Raw genomic sequence first — 17,467 nt, forward strand, 5'->3', positions numbered from 1 at the left:
GACGGGGTTTCACCATGTTGACCAGGATGGTCTCGATCTCTTGACCTCGTGATCCACCCGCCTTGGCCTCCCAAAGTGCTGGGATTACAGGCTTGAGCCACCGCGCCCGGCGGATATGCCAGTTTCTTTAACTACTTTTCCATTAAAGGACATCCGGGTTGTTCCTAGCTTTGGGATATTATGAAAAGAGCTGCTGTCAACATGAATGTATATAGCTCTTTTCATCAGCATGTCTTCATTTCTCTGGGATAAATGCCCAGGACTGCATGGGTTATATGCTAGTTGCATGTTTGATATTATAAGAAACTGCCAAAGCAATGTATGAGAGTTTCAGTTTCCCTGCATCTTTGCCAACATTTGATGTTGTCACTAGTGTTCATTTTACCTGTACTGATAGTGTATAAGTGATAACTCATTGTGGCTTTCGTTTGCATTTTGCCAGTGCCTGAAGGTATTGAACATCTTTTGATGTGCTTATTTGCCATCTGTTTGTGTTCTTTGGTGAAATGTTTCTCTGCATCTTTTGCTCATTTTCTATCATGTTCTTTGTTGTTGTACTGTCAAGCTTTGAGGATATATGGTTTCCAAATATTTTTTCCCCATCTGTAGCATGTCTTCATCCACTTAATGGATGTTTTACAGACAGAGGTTTTTAATTTTGGTGAAGTTCAATTGGTCAGCCTTTAATGGATGGTGCTTTTAGTGTCAAGTTTAAGATCTCTTTGCCTAGTTGTTGATCCAGCAGATTTTTTACTATGTTAATTTTTTCCTGTAAGTTTTATCGTTTTGTGTTTTACATTTAAGTCTGTGATCCATTTTGAGTGAATTTTTGTAGTAACTGTGAGGTTTAAGCTGAGTTTTTTATCTTGATGTCCATTTGCTCCAGTGTCATTTTCTAGAAGAAGCTGTTTTCCCTCAGTTGAATTGCTTTTTGTATCTTTGTAATTAAAAAAAAATCATTTGGGCATATTTGTATGTCTGTCTCCTGGTTCTTGATTCTGATGTGTGTGCTTCCCTGCTACACAGTCCTTCTTACTGTAGCTACCTAATAAGTCTTGATATCAGATAGAGTGATTCCTTCAACTTTATTCTTATTCAAAATATTTTCAGCTATTCTAGTTCCATTGCTTTTCATTACAAATTATAGAGTAATCTTCCGTATATCTATAAAATACTTTACTGGGATTTTGATAGGAAGTACAGTAAAATTGTATCTTAATTTAGGGGGAATTAACATCTTTACTATGTTCCTGAAGTCTACTTTATTCTTTATTAATGTAACCGTTCCTGCTTTTTTTGTTGTTGTTTCTTTTTTTTTTTTTTTTTTTTACAGGTCCAGAGGTCTTTTATATTTTTTAACACCTATTATGCCATGAATTCATAGGGAATAGGTTCCAGCAGCTCAGGCTCCTTCCCATTGGTTCTCACAAAGTGTGCTTCTCTGGGTGGAGCAGGCTGGCGCTTCAGTTGGACCCAGGTACTTTTCTCTTTGGCTTCTTTCTTTTTCTGATCATTTTCCTTCACACGTTTTAGGAAGCTGTCTCGGCTCTTAGAGTGCTTGATGTGCTCAATACGCACGTTAATTCTCTTGGCAAGAATCTTGCCCTTAACTTGTTTGTTTACAACAATGCCAACAGCATGCTGGGTAACATTGTAGACTCTTCCAGTTTTGCCATGATAACATTTGTGGGGCATTCCTTTTTGAACAGTACCCATTCCCTTGATGTCTACAATGTCACCTTTCTTATAGATTCGCATATACGTGGCCAAAGGAACAACTCCATGTTTTCTAAAAGGCCTAGAGAACATGTATCAAGTGCCTCTCCTCTTTCCCTTTGTGTTCGTCATTTTGGCGAATTACTGGAAGATGGCGGTTCCGCTGTTTGTTTTTTCTTCTTTTTTTTTTTTTTTTTTTTGAGACGGAGTTTCACTCTTGTTACCCAGGCTGGAGTGCAATGGCGCGATCTTGGCTCACCGCAACCTCCGCCTCCTGGGTTCAGGCAATTCTCCTGCCTCAGCCTCCTGAGTAGCTGGGATTACAGGCACGCGCCACCATGCCCAGCTAATTTTTTGTATTTTTAGTAGAGACGGGATTTCACCATGTTGACTAGGATGGTCTCAATCTCTTGACCTCATGATCCACCCGCCTCAGCCTCCCAAAGTGTTGGAATTACAGGCGTGAGCCACCGCGCCCGGCGCTGTTGTTTGTTTCTTTGTTTTTGCGACAGAATCTTGTTTTGTCCCCTGGGCTTGAGTGCATTGGTGTGATCATAGCTCACTGCAGTGTCAAAATTTTGGTCTCAAACCATCCTCCTGCCTCAGCCTTCCTAGTAGCTTAGGATTACAGGCGTGTGCCACCATGATCAGCTAATTTTTTTATTTTTTATTTTTGTAGAGAGTCGGTCTCACTATGTTACCCAGGCTGGTCTTGAACTCCTAGCCTCAAGTGATCTTCCTGCCTTGGCCTCTGAGAGTGTTGGAATTACAGGTGTGAGCCACTGCGCCTGGCCCCTGCTTTTTTTATTTTTTATTTTTCCTTGATATGAGGCCTCACTCTGTCACCTGGGCTGGAGTGCAGTGGTGTGATCATGGCTCACTACAGCCTCCAACTCCTGGGCTCTAGGGATCCTCCCATCTCAGCCTCTGGAGTAACTGGGACCACAGGCATGCACCACCATGCCCAGATAAAAATTTTTTCCCCACTTTGTTTTGATTAATACTTGCATGGCATACCTTTTTCATCCTTTTACTTTCAGCCTGTCTGTATAATTACATTTGAAGCGAGTTTTTTGTAAACAGCATATAGTTAGGTTCTGTTCAATCCATTTTGTCAGTCTGTGTCTTTTAACTGTCTGCTGCTCTAGGCTGGGTGTCCTTTACCCTCATTTATTTAGAACATTTACCTGTAAAGTGATTATTGATATCTTGAGACTTAAGGCTTATTCTGCCATTTAATGTTTTGTTTTTTGTTTGTTCTGGTTTTTTATATATATATATATGTCTTTGTTTTCTTATTCTTGCTTCTCTGTGGGTTATTTGAATACTTGAAAATATTTTTCAAAATTACATCATTTTTCTTTACTTGAGTCTGTCCTTTTTGGAGACAGGGAGACAGGGTCTCACTCTGTTACTAGGCTGGAATGTGATGTTGGCACTGTCTCAGCTCACTGCAGCCTCAATCTCCCAAGCTCAAATGGTCTTCCTGCCCCAGCCCTCCAAGTGGTTTGGACTACATACAGGTATGTGCCACCATGCCTGGCTAATATCTGTAGAGACAGGGTTTCACCATGTTGTCCAGGCTGGTCTCAAACTCCTGGGCTCTAGTGATTTGCCTGCATCAGGCTCCCAAAATGCTGGGATTACAGGCATGCACTACTGTGCCTGGAGCTTTCTTAGTGGTCACTCTTAGGGACCACATTACACACATATAACTTACCACAGTTTACTGGTATTGTCATTTTACTAGTTTGAGGGAAGTATAGAAACATTACTTCCTTATGTCCTTTACTCTCTACTAGTTATAATTGTTTTAAGGTATTTCTTGTAGGCCAGGCACGGTGGATCACCTGAAGCCAGGAGTTTGAGACCAGCTTGGCCAACATGGTGAAACCCCGTCTCTACTAAAAATACAAAAAATTAACCAAGTGTGGTGCTGGGCGCCTGTAATCCCAGCAACTCAGGAGGCTGAGGCAGGAGAATCACTTGAACCCAGGAGATGGAGACTGCAGTGAGCTAAGATTGTTCCACTATACTCCAGCCTGAGTGACAGAGTAAGACTCTGCCTCAAAAAAAAAAAAAAAAAAAAGTGAGATTCTCCCTCAAAATAAATAAATAAAGGCCAGGCACAGTGGCTCACACCTGTAATCCCAGCACTTTGGGAAGCCAGGCAGGTGGGGAGAGTTATGGAGGTGGCTTTTTACTACCGGGTAGGTGGAAACCTGGGCTCCCCATGTGATTGTCACTAATAACATGGGGTGGGACAGGGTTTCTTATCACCCAGTGTGGTTTCAAGTCCCAGCTCCTTGTCTACTTTCTCGACTATTAACCCAGTGGGTGGGGTAGGGTGCCTAACTACAGCCCGCTGAGTGCAAGTCTAGGCTGTTTACTTGGCTTTTGTTTGTGTGTGTAGAGGTGAGGCCACAGTTCTTCTGTGGTGTTTAAATGTCTTCTGTATTCTTTTATGAGATGGTCAGTCAGGTGCAGCCACAAGAGGAGTCACAGAGGAGGCTCAGGAAGACACAGATTTTATGCTCACAGGTTACACCATGCAGGGCCACGTGGGAAGGACCCCCAAGGGGTCAGGAGGCAGAAGACAGGAGCGAAGGGAAGGCATTATTGGCCAGAGCCTTGGTTGAGGTTTCTATGAGACAAACAGGGTAGGGCAGGGGGAAGAATTTGGGATTGGCTGGTTTGAATAATTTCAGTGGGCTCTAAGCCACAGGCGTGGCCCAGAGCTGCCTGGCACCTGGCCCTGAGGTGATTAAGGCAGGAGTGTTGCCTCCTTTGGTGCTCTGTCGGGTGGATGAAGAAGGAAGGGCTCTGGATTGGTTAATTTGTATAGCAAAGGCTTGCACCAACACTGAGTCTTTTGCTACTTCTAAGAATTGACTAGCCTTGGGGGCAGTCTCTCTCCAGCCAGAAAGATCTTTAGAATGTCAAAACATCATAATAGTTCCTCAATTCCAGCAGTTTGGGCGTAGGAGGGCAGATCACTTCAGCCCAGGAGTCCAAGACCAGCCTGGCCAACATGGTGAAACCCTGTCTCTACTGAAATACAAAAATTAGCTGGATATGGAGGTACACGTTTATAGTCCCAGCTACTCGAGAGACAGGTGGGGGGATCACCTGAGCCTTGGGAGGTTGAGGCTGTAGTGAGCCATGATCCCACCACTGCACTCCAGCCCAGTGACAGAGTGACACCCTGTCTCAAAAAAGCCAAACCAAACATCATAATATAAACAAAATAGACACAGAAGCTGAAGTAGAGCAATGATTTCAAAAGGTTTCTATTGTGTGAGGCTGCCTCTTCCTCATCCTTTGGCTGGAGAGAGCGGGAGCAGGCTTTCGCTGTGGCTTTGTTGTGTGCATTTGTTGCGGCTTCTGGGTTGCTTCTTCAGCTCCAAGTCTGTACTAGAAGAAGCACAAAGAAACCCAGGGAACTCAACACCGTGTCTTCCATGGGTCCTGAGGTCCCTAGCATGTCTCTTTCTCTTTCAGAGCCCTTTAAGGGTTGTTTTATACATAGTGGTCAGGAATTTTTGTTGTACTTGGCAGGAGAAATAGAAAACTACCTCTACTCCATCTCTCTCAGAAGCACAAGTCTCATGTTTGAAGGATGTTTTCATGGGGTGTAGAATTCTGTGTTGACGTTATTTTTCTTTTTGAGACAGACTCTCACCCAGGCTGGAGTGCAGTGGTGTGATTATAGCTCACTGCAGCCTCAACCTCCTGGGCTCAAGTAATCCTCCCACCTCAACCTCCCAAGTAGCTGGGACTGCAGGTACCTACCACCAGGCCTTGCTAATTTTTTGTAGAGACAGGATTTTGCCATTTTGCCCCTGCTGGTCTCGCTCAAGTAATCCACCCACCTTGGCTTCCCAAAGTGCTAGGATTACAGGGCAGCCACCACACCTGGCCCATCCTTTTCTTTTAGTACTTGAAAGATGTTATTCCACTGTCTTCTGGCCTGTACTATGCCTAATAAGAAATCTGTTGTCAGTTTTACCTTTGTTCCTATATACATAATGTTTTGTTTGTTTGTTTGTTTCTTGTGTTTTTATTGAGACGGAGTTTCACTGTGTAGCCCAGGCTGGAGTATAGTAGTGCAATCTCAGCTCACTGCAACCTCTGCCTCGTGTTCAGGTGATTGTCCTGCCTCAGCCTCCTGAGTAGCTGGGTTTACAGGCATGCACCACCATGCCCAGTTGATATTTTGTATTTTTAGTAGAGATGGGTTTCACCATTTTGGCCAGGCTGGGCTGGTCTCGAACTCCTGACCTCAAGGGATCCCCCCACCTCAGCCTCCCAGACTGCTGAGATTACAGGCGTGAGTCACTGTGCTGGCCTATGTAATGTTTTTTTTGTTTTTTGGGTTTTTTTTTGTTTTTTTATCTTCAGTGCTTTTAAGATTTTTATTGCTGGTTTTAAGCAATGGTCCTTTGTGTAGTTTTCTTCATGTTTTTACTGCTAGAATTTGTTGATGTTCTTAGATCTGTACGTGTATTATTTCTGTTAAATTTCTGTCAGCTTTCAAAAACTTAACTTCTTTGGTGTAAGTTTTTCTTGAATATTCATGTAGATTCATGTGAACTGACAGCTCGGTCAGGACACGAAACCATGCCTCATCCCAAAAACCTCCCTTGTGCTTTTCCTTTGTAGATAATTGTTATTTCTTGAAATATTTATGTTATCCTTTTACCTTCAGACTCTAATGATGAATATCAGGGACAACTTAAAATTGTCCCATAGTTTACTGATAACGCTGTGTTGTTGTTATTTTTAGATTTTTCTTTCTTTATGTTTTATCAGAGATATTTTCTACTCATAATGAATATCTTCAAGTTCACTAATCTTTTCTTCTATGGTGTCTAATCTGTTATTAATCACATCTGGTGTTTTTGTTGTTGTTTGTTTTTGTTTTTGTGAGATAAGGTCTCACTCTGTCACCCAGGCTGAAGTGCGGTGACGCTGTCATAGCTCACTGCAGCCGCCAGCTCCTGGGCTCAGGTGGTTCTCTCATCCCACATCAGCCTCTGGAGTAGTGCCACCACACCTGTCTAATTTTCGTATTTTTAGTAGAGATGGGGTTTTGCTGTGTTGCCCAGGCTGAGCTCCAAACTCCTGGGCTCAAGCAGTCCGCCTGCCTCAGCCTCCCAGTGCTGGGATGACAGGTGTGAGCCACCGTACCTGGTGTATCTGGTGTATTTTTCATCCCAGAGATTCTGCTGTTCATGTGTAGAAGTAGATTTATATCTATTTCCATGTTTCTTCTTAATATGTTCTTCCATTTTTCCATTTTCCATCTCCTTGAACATATGAATGTATTTATAATGTCCTTTTCAGGGTCATTGTCTTCTGATATCATCATCTGTGTTATTTCTGGGTCTTTTTCTATTTATTTCCTCCTTGTTACTGGTTTTTCCTACATCTTTGCATGCCCTGTACTGTTTGATTGGATGCCAGACTGGATGCTGGGGTTTTTGTGTTCCTTTAAAAAATGTTTTGTGGGACAAAGTTAGTTGGAACTAATTTGATCCTTCTGCGGTATTGAAGCTTTATTAGGTAGGTCTGGACAGCCTTTAGTCAGGCAGTTTCTCAGCCTCGGTACTGTCAGCACTTCGGGTAATTCTTTGTTGTGAGGGGCTGTCCTGTGCATTTGAGGCTGTTTAGCAGCATCCCTGGCTTCCACCCAGTAGATGCCATACCACCACTTAGCACGTGCTAAGAATGATTTTTACATTTTTAGAAAGTTGTAAAAAAAGATACGCCATAGAGACCACCATCTGTGGCCAGCAACACCAGAGTATTTACACAGAGATTACTTTCCTTTTTCTTTTCTTTGTTTTTTTGAGACAGAGTCTCACCCTGTTGCCCAGGCTGCAGTGCAGTGGTGTGATCACAGCTCACTGTAGCCTCAACCTCCCTGGGCTCAGGTGATCCTCCCACCTCAGCCTCCTGAGTAGCTGGGATTACAGGCTTGTGCCACCATACTGGGCTAATTTTCTTTTTATTTTTTGTAGAGACAAGATTTGCCCATGTTGCCCAAGCTGGTCTCAAACTCCTGGCCTCAAGAGATACACCCACCTCAGCCTCCCAAAGTGCCGAGATGATTGATAGGTGTGAGTCATGGTGCCTGGCCTACGCAGCGATTTCTAATCCCTGCTGTGGGAGACGTTGTTTTAGTAATTGAGATAAATGGTGGTATGAGGGGGGAAAAATCTTGCTTTTCCAGTATAGAGAGTAGCTAGAAGTACTGGCTTTGTAATTAGAAAGAGTATGAGTTAAGGCCAATTATGTCTGTCACTTAATAACTCTTTTGACATTGGGCAAACTTTTAAACTCTTTGAGCCTTTTTCCTTTGTTGTGAAAGAGAGCTAATATGTACTTATCACTTAGATTTGTTAGAAAAGTAAATGAGGCCAGTTGTGGTGGCTCACACCTGTAATCCCAGCACTTTGGGAGGCCTAGGCGGGTGGATTGCCTGAGCTCAGAAGTTCAAGACCAGCCTGGCTAACATGGTAAAACCCTGTCTCTACTAAAAATACCAAAAAAAAAAAAAAAAAAAAAAATAGCTGGGCGTGGTGGCACATGCCTGTAGTCCCTGCTACTTGGGAGGCTAAGGCAGGAGAATTGCTTGGACCTGGGGAGGCAGAGGTTGCAGTGAGTGGAGATTGCACCACTGCACTCCAGACTGGGTGACAGAGCAAGACTCTGTCTCAAAAAAAAAAAGTAAATGAAAATGCGTAAAAATAGATAGCTCACGGCATGTATATAGCAGCTATTATTTCACTACAGGTATGTGCTTCTGATCTGTAATTAGCTTTGATGTGTGTATATAGTTGTATTTTGCTAATTTGGAGGATTATCATCTATCTTTCAGGTCATGCAGAAGGCTTTTGTATGATGTGTACAATGCAAGCACATATTACCCAGGCACTCAGTAATCCTGGGGATGTTATTAAACCAATGTTTGTCATCAATGAGATGCGGCGTAAGTATTTACTATTGTAGTTTATATTCATATTTATTACCTAGTTATTTTTTATTTTTTGAGACAGAGTCTCGCTGTGTCGCCCAGGCTGGAGCATAGTCTTGCTGTCTCGGCTCACTGCAACCTCCACCTCCCAGTTTCACATGATTCTCCTGTCACAGCTTCTCGAGTAGCTGGGATTATAAACGTGCTCCACCAGGCTCTTTTTAGTAGAGATGGAGTTTCTCCGTGTTGGTCAGGCTGATCTCGAACTCCTGACCTCAGGTGATCCACCTGCCTTGGCTTCTGAAAGTGCTGGGATTACGGGTATGAGCCACCACACCTGGCCTATTACCTAGTTATTCTTAATGTTCAACTGGTAAAAAAAAAAAAACTGAACCCCTTGTGTGTAGAAAACAAATATATTTTTATCATATGTGGCTGGGTCTTGAATAACAAATTTTTGGCCGGGCGCGGTGGCTCACGCCTGTAATCCCAGCACTTTGGGAGGCCGAGGCGGGTGGATCATGAGGTCAAGAGATCGAGACCATCCTGGTCAACATGGTGAAACCCCGTCTCTACTAAAACTACAAAAAATTAGCTGGGCATGGTGGCGCGTGCCTGTAATCCCAGCTACTCAGGAGGCTGAGGCAGGAGAATTGCCTGAACCCAGGAGGCGGAGGTTGCGGTGAGCCGAGATCGCGCCATTGCACTCCAGCCTGGGTAAGAGGAGCAAAACTCCGCCTCAAAAAAAAAAAAAACAAAAAAAAACAAATTTTTAGTAAAACATTTGCTATATAAACACATTTTGAAACTAAAAGCAAAAGATGACAATATAATAAAGACTATTCAATTTAATATAACAAATTTTAAATTATTAAAAATCAGTATGTTAAAATCATTGGTAAGTTTTACAGTGTTTTTGCTCCAACACTTGGATTTCTATGCTGAGTAATACTAATTCTGATATTGTCTGGCAGGTTTTTGTAAACAGCTTTTAATTAGTTTCACTTTGGTGAATGAATATTATACTATACACAGTGACAGGAAATGGCAAAAATAAAGGTAATTAGGCTACTCTGGACACACTGCCTGTGGATTAGCCCGCTCTGCAAGAAGCAGTAAAAATAAAATTAAATAAATAAATAAATAAATAAATAAGGTTAATTCTCTTTTTTCTTTTTCTTTTTTTTTTTTAGTGAGACTGTGTCTCACTATGTTACCCAAGCTAGGCCTGAATTCCTGGCTCAGGTGATCCTCTTGCCCAGTTGAGTAACTGGGATTACAGATGTGTACCAGTAGGCCCTATTTAATTATAGTCTTCAAAGAATGTATACTCAGAGCTTAGCAAATTTGTGGATAAATTTAACTTTTTTGTAGTTAATTTTAAAATTTTAAATAGGTGCATGAAATTTTTTTGCATACTTGTTGTGTGTTTTTGCAATAAACTTTTACATCATGTTAATTAACTGAGTTGGAATAAAAAATGCAAACCAACAAAGCTATAACTCTTCATCTGGTATCTAACTGAATAATTATAGGGATGCATAATTATACACTAACAAACTGTAATCTTTTTCCCTAGAAAGCCACTGAAAATTAAAGAGGTGTTATTGGCCCTTGGCATTACTGATAGACCACAACAGACAAGCCAAAAACCTTTGAAATATTATAGAAGCCTGGCAAAATTTAGCCAGGCAGGTTTGGATTGTTCATTCATTCATTCATTTGAGATGGAGTCTTGCTCTGTCGCCCAACCTGGAGTGCAGTGGCATGATCTCGGCTCACTGCAACCTTCACCTCTTGGGTTCAAGTGATTCTCCTGCCTCATGCTCCCGAGTAGCTGGGATTACAGGTGTGTACTACCACACCTGCCTAATTTTGTAGTTTTAGTAGAGGCAGGGTTTCACCATGCTGGCCAGGCTGGTCTTGAACTCCTGACCTCAGATGATCCATCGCCTCGGCCTCCCAGGCATAAGGTACTGCGCCTGGCTATTTATACATATATTTATTTTTTTAATTTTTATTTATTTTTTTGAGACAGAGTCTCACTCTGTTGCACAGGCTGGAGTGCAGTGGTGCCATCTTGGCTTACTGCAACCTCTGCCTGCTTGGTTTAAGCAATTCTCCTGCCTCAGCCTCCCGAGTAGCTAGGACTACAGGCACGTGCCACCACGCTGGCTAATATTTTGTATTTTCAGTAGAGACAGGATTTCACTGTGTTAGCCAGGATGTTCTCGATCCTCTGACCTCGTGATCTGCCTGCCTCCACCTCCCAAAGTGCTGAGATTACAGGTGTGAGCCACCACGCTTGACCACGTATATTTATTTTTATACATACTTATATAGCAGGCATGAGTAACATTTTTAAACCTAGTCTTTTAAGAAAATGTCACTGTGCTGTATGTGTGTGCGTTTGTGTGTGTGTATACATCCAGTGATACACACATGGTTGAATCATGAAGTTGTCACTTGTAGGTCTAAACTGGTGGAGTGTTGGCAGTTTCATATGATTTAAGCTAGAACATATTTTTATACATTCATATGTAAAATTTAGTATGTATGTTTTATTGTGATATTGCCTGTACTTTTGTGTTTATTTTTAATTATAATTTAAAAAATAATTTGGTCTTGTAGCTGTTTAATTAGTTAGAAACAGGACTGAAATGTTACTGTGCACCTGCAGATATAATTTCTTCTGTGGGTCATTGGAATAGAGTTAGATAGGATGTGATATTTATGTTTTGAATGGATTCTCTTGTAGAGATCTAGCACCAATTTAAAATCACCAACATAACATTTTGGACAAACTTGAGACAAAACAGCCAGTTTATTCAAGTGTAACTTTATTAATTGCTAAAAACATGAGTCACTCTGTAGCTACTCTCTGGACTCTCAGAAACTCTAGGCGCTGTGGACTTTTAATGGTCTAAAGCAGGGGCCCCTAACCCCTGGGCCGTGGACTGGTACCGGATGTGGCCTGTTAGGAACTGGGCCGCACAGCAGGAAGTGAGCAGTAGGTGAGCATTACTGCCTGAGCTCCGCCTCCTGTCAGATCAGTGGCAGCGTTAGATTCTCATAGCAGCGCGAACCCTATTGTGAACTGCGCGTGCCTGGGATCTAGGTCACACGCTCCTTATGAGAATCTCATGCCTGATCTGAGCTGGAACAGTTTCATCCCAACCCCTACCTCTGTTCTGTGGAAAAATTGTCTTCCATGAAACTGGTCCCTGGTGCCGAAATGGTTGGGGATTCTGGTCTAAAGGGCATGATCCTGCTTATAGCATTTATATTAGTGGCTTATGTTAGTGCTATTTCCTCATGATATAAGTATTTGGGAGTTTTCCAACCAACATATTATTATAAGATATATTTTGGGGGATACTGCTTAGGGTAATTACATGTAATGATAAAGCCTTGTCTTTACTAAAATTTTATAGGTATAGCTAGGCACTTCCGTTTTGGAAACCAAGAAGATGCCCATGAATTCCTTCAATATACTGTTGATGCTATGCAAAAAGCATGCTTGAATGGCAGCAATAAGTAAGTACAACAAAGCGCCAGTCGTTTCTTCATTTGGCATCTCTGGTTGTAACTTACCAGAATTCATTTTCACCTTTTTTGTTGGAAGCACATAGAACTTCGTTCATTTTACCTTTTGGCTTGCTCTGCCTCTTCCTCAGATGATAGGCATTATTTTTAAATGGTTGAAACTTATAGATGTATCTTACTATAACAGTTTGCATTTGCTCAATGACAGACGTCAGGAAATAAGCATTGGTCTTGCCCCTATTTAATTTTTGGTTATCAGCAGATGCCTGCACATCTCACACTAGCTGCTGCTTCTCCTTTCTAGTTGTGTCTGATGTTTTCTTTTCTCTGCTGCCCTCCAGCGTGTATTTATTTCCTGAACCCCCACCCCAGCCAGTTACTGATTTCTGCAGCTTGTTCCTTAAAATGTAAATGCAGAGTCGAGGAAGAATGAGGGGACAGTTAAATAATGCATCCTAAGCCACTTGATGCTGTCTGAGTACACCTGGTAGCTCTCCCTCTGTGTTCTCCCTGTCCTGGCACCCCCCTGTCTAGGCCTTCAACGTCTGGGTGGTAACAGACTCGGATCAGAGGAAGACCCTGCCTTTTCTGCCTCAGCTGCCTTTCCTCCCGCCCAGGCTGCAGCACCCCGAGGTTGCCTTCTTCCTGCCTCACGACCAGACTCCTGCTTTGCTTCCTGAGTCCCTTCCTGACAGATACAGTTCCCATAGCTCTGCCTCTCCTCCCACTGCTCCCAGACCTCCCTGTGTTCTGGCCAGGCAAGGCTGCTCTTGGGCTGCCACACATGTGTCCTTTTATTTTCTGTGGCTGTCCTGTTTGAATTCTTGCTCTTTTGTAAGCTGATGTGTTTGAAATCCGGTCACAGCATCTGCAGTTTTTGCAAAGCTCTTCTCTCATGTCACTGTTTGATGTTTTTCAGATTAGACAGACACACCCAGGCCACCACTCTTGTTTGTCAGATATTTGGAGGATACCTAAGATCTAGAGGTAAGCTTTTGCTTATAAGTTGATAAAATGATACACTCATGCGGTTAAAAAATGCTAATAGCAGGACAGGGTTAATAAGGGAAAGTACTTCTCTCCAGCCCAGATTCTCATTCCTTTTACCCATAGGCAACCCTAGTGCCAGGTTGTAGTAAATCCTTCTGGTAGTTTCCTATGTGTGAACAAACTGGGAGCATACTGTGTGCACTGCATCCATTTGTCTCTTCACATTAGTCTTTTCACATTTCATCACACAGAGGTCTAACAGAGCCTTCGACAGTTGCATTAGTGTCTGTTTATTTCGTCCCCAGTTAGGTTGTTTCAGGTTTGTTGTAGTTGTTACCATCTGTGCTTCATTGAGCATCCATGCACACATGCTTTATGTCTGGGTAAAAGTGTATATATAGGATCAATTCTTAGTATTAGAATTTCTGGGTCACAGCATGTGTGTATTGTACATTTTAATACTGTCAAGTTGTCCTTCTTAGAGGTTATATCAGTTTTGATTCAAACCCATGAGGGCCCAAATTCATGACACTTTTCACCTGCATTATGAGTAGTATTAATTTTAAAAATTTTTTGTTCAATTGATAGAAAAATTACAGTTAAAAATTTTAAATTTCAAATTGTATTTTGTCATTTCAATAGTTGATGTTGCTGTAATGATTACACTTATCTTTTGCATTTTGTTTTTATTTCAGTCAAATGTTTAAATTGCAAGGGCGTTTCAGATACTTTTGATCCGTATCTTGATATAACATTGGAGATAAAGGTAAATTTCATAATTATGGGAGTAATTACATTTTTAAAAAAAGCCATTTTATATAACTGTATAGATCATTTATAATTTAGACTACTTGTTAGAGAATATAAATTGAATAATTCAGTGTGCTAAGATTTCATTTGGAGGGATTATTCAAGTTTTGTAGTAAGTATCGTAAAAAAAGCTTCTAAAAGTCTTTTATTACCCTTTGAATTTTCTTTCTTCCTTTTTTTTTTTTTTTTTTTTTTTTTTTTTTTTTTTTTTTTTTTTTTTTTTTTGAGATGGAATCTCACTCTGTTTCCCAGGCCTGGAGCACAGTGAGCTCACTGCAACCTTTGCCTCCCGGGTTCAAGTGATTCTTCTGCCTCAGCCTCCTGAGTAGCTGGGACTCTACAGGCATGCACCACCATGCCTGGCAAATTTTTGTATTTTTAGTAGAGACGGGGTTTCACCATATTGGCTAGAGTCTCAAACTCCTGACCTCATGATCCACCTGCCTCAGCCTCCCAAAGTGTTGGGATTACAGGCGTGAGCCACTGCACCTGGCCTGAATTTTTCTTTAATATCTTAATAAAACCAGATTTTCATGTCTAAGTCAAATATAGATGGCTATTCTTTAGAAAACTGTTTTGCTTCTTGCATTTTCCTTTTTTTTTTTTTTTTTTTTTGAGACAGGGTCTCACTCTGTGCCCAGGCTGGAGTGCATTGGTGCGATCTCACTGTAGCCTCAATCTCCCAGATTTTAGTGATCCTTCTACCTCAGCCTCCCCGGTAGCTGAGACCATAGGCATGCACCACCACGCCCAGCTAATGTTTATATTTTTAGTAGAGATGGGGTTTCACGATGTTGCCCAGGTTAGTCTCAAACTCCTGAGCTCAAGTGATCTTCCAGCCTCAACCTCCCAAAGTGCTGGGATTATAGGTGTGAGCCACTGCGCCCAGCCTGCCTCTTAGATTTTCAGAATTCCTATTTTTTGTCGTTCTTGAGCTTGCATTTTACTGATTATAGATGTAATACATGCTTATAATAAAAATGAATAACATTGGAGACATGTGTAAAATGCTGCCCCTCAGAATGAATTCTTTATAACAGTTCGATATGTACTGCTCCAGAATATATTGTTTACCTTTTACATAAGTGGGATTGTGTCTGATGTCTGGCCACTCACTGCTTGCATATAATTCTGTTGGAGACCTTTCTGTGTGAATGTGTTCTCTGGGCAGTGTGTGGTGCAGTGAATGGATGGACTGGGATTCCTATGCTGAATTCCTTACTGGTAGATATTTGGTTTGCTTCCAGTTTCGTGCTGTTTTAAGTAATGCTGCAGTGAGCATCCTCAGTATATTTTGTTCACTTTAATCTGCCCATTTTAATGAAAGGGGATATAATTTGGTGTGTAGATGCATGAAAGTGAACATCATACTACTAAAGGAAAACTTTTTCATAAAAATTCTCATTTGTTTTTGTATCTTTGAGTCTTCCATTCTTGCTTTTAAAAAATAAGTGGCACGGCTGGGCATGGTGGCTCACACCTGTAATTCTAACATTTTGGGAGGTCAAGGTGGGAGGATCGCTTGAGCCCAGGAGTTTGGGACCAGCCTAGGGAATACAGTGAGACCCCTGTCTCTACAAAAAACTGAAAAAATTAGCTGAGCATGGTGGCCATGCCTGTGGTCTGAGCTGCTCATGCCATGGTCTGAGGCTGAGGTGGGAGGATTGCTTGAGCCCAGGAGGTCAAGACTGCAATGAGCTGTGACTGTGGCACTGCACTCCAGCCTGGGCAGCAGAGCGAGACCCAAACACAAGTGGCAGTGTATGATGATGTGGTATTTGTGCCTCTTCTTTTCCCAGGCTGCTCAGAGTGTTAACAAGGCATTGGAGCAGTTTGTGAAGCCGGAACAGCTTGATGGAGAAAACTCATACAAGTGCAGCAAGTATGTTGGGTGGTGACTTGATTCTTGCTGCTGGCTCTTATAGTGGGGACAGCCGGCAGGCTTTGTTTGAGAGCATTTGGTGTGTCTGAAAGCCCCCTCTAGATTGCTTGAGTTTCTGATACTCTTGGGGAAGACACTGGGTCCCTGTTACGCAAGGACCAGAGCCTGCAGTGTCTCGGTGTGTGCATTTCTCTAAGACATGTGGCTCTGTGCCCGTCAAAGCCTGGGGCATAACATTATTGGGCAGATTTGGATGGGAGGAGAGAGGTAAAATTATCTTTGTATCCCGTGGCAGTGCTGCTTCCAGTGTGGCTGGGCACCCCCCATCTGCTGAATAGCATTCTCATTGACTTTCTTATGATAAGAGGGCTGATGTTGGTAGAGAGTCACTTTCTTCTGGGATAGCTAGGATCCTTCTCTCTTAGGGTGGGCACCCAGGGCTTGGAATAGCATTTGCCTGAAAACTCTAATTTTGATTATTCAAACTAATATGTTCCCCTGTGAAGTCAAGAGTACCTATTTTAAGAAAACTCATGCCTGTAATCCTAAGCACTTTGGGAGGCCAAGGTGGGTGGATCATGGGTCGGGAGTTCAAGACCAGCCTGACCAAAATGGTAAAACCCCGTCTCTACTGAAAATACAAAAATTAGCCAAGCATGGTGGCACATGCCTGTAATCCCAGCTACTCAGGAGGCTGAGGCAGGAGAACCACTTGAACCCAGGAGGCAGAGGTTGCAATGAGCCGAGATCGTGCCACTGCACTCCATCCTGGGTGAGAGAGACTCTGTCTCAAAAAAAAGCTCTTTTATATGCTGTTAAGTAGATTTCCATGTTGTAGTCAGGTAATATGGGTAACTTTTTAATTATCAAATCTTCAAGACCAGAGGGATTTTGCTTTTGTTTTAAATTCCACAGACATTTCTAATCTTTATTTTTGCTCCTTTTATTTCTGATTAGGGCTTTCTTTTCACATAATAATAATTATTATTTTTTGAGATGGAGTCTTGCTCTGTCGTCCAGGCTGGAGTGTGGTGGCACGATCTGAGCTCACTGCAACCTCCGCCTGCTGGGTTCAAGTGATTCTCCTGCCTCAGCTTCCTGAGTAGCTAGGACTGCAGGCGTGTGCCACCACACCCAGCTAATTTTTGTATTTTTAGTAGAGATGGGGTTTCACCATGTTGGCCAGGATGGTCTCGATCTCTTGACCTTTTGATCCACCTGCCTCGGCCTCCCAAAGTTGTTGGGATTACAGGCATGAGCCACTGTGCCCAGTGAATTCTTATTTTTAAATCAGATGAATTTAAGACTTACTTTTTCGGCTGGGCACAAACATGTTGAAACCCCATCTCTACTAAAAAATACAAAAAAATGGCCGGGCGCGGTGGCTCACGCCTGTAATCCCAGCACTTTGGGAGGCCGAGGCGGATGGATAATGAGGTCAAGAGATCAAGACCATCCTGGTCAACACGGTGAAACCCCGTCTGTACTAAAAATACAAAAAATTAGCTGGGCATGGTGGCGCGTGCCTGTAATCCCAGCTACTC

At 42.3% G+C, this 17,467-nt stretch overlaps 1 protein-coding gene and 1 pseudogene across 3 annotated transcripts in view; one reads left to right on the forward strand and one right to left on the reverse strand.

The window, feature by feature from the left end:
• Positions 1-17,467, forward strand: part of USP42 (ubiquitin specific peptidase 42) — a 55,978-nt gene that overhangs the window by 20,285 nt on the left and 18,226 nt on the right. For both annotated transcript variants that reach the window (XM_017533739.2, XM_017533741.2), the window contains 5 exons: positions 8,600-8,710; positions 12,130-12,232; positions 13,161-13,228; positions 13,927-13,997; positions 15,841-15,923. In XM_017533739.2, coding sequence (XP_017389228.1) covers positions 8,600-8,710; positions 12,130-12,232; positions 13,161-13,228; positions 13,927-13,997; positions 15,841-15,923 — 436 coding nt within the window. The remainder of the gene's footprint in view (positions 1-8,599; positions 8,711-12,129; positions 12,233-13,160; positions 13,229-13,926; positions 13,998-15,840; positions 15,924-17,467) is intronic.
• Positions 1,336-1,851, reverse strand: LOC108308083 (annotated as a pseudogene). Its single transcript, XR_001826777.2, has one exon. The product of XR_001826777.2 is annotated as a 60S ribosomal protein L21-like (transcript).

This window comes from Cebus imitator, unplaced genomic scaffold, assembly GCF_001604975.1.
Source record: "Cebus imitator isolate Cc_AM_T3 unplaced genomic scaffold, Cebus_imitator-1.0 Scaffold82, whole genome shotgun sequence".
Lineage (NCBI taxonomy): Eukaryota > Metazoa > Chordata > Mammalia > Primates > Cebidae > Cebus > Cebus imitator.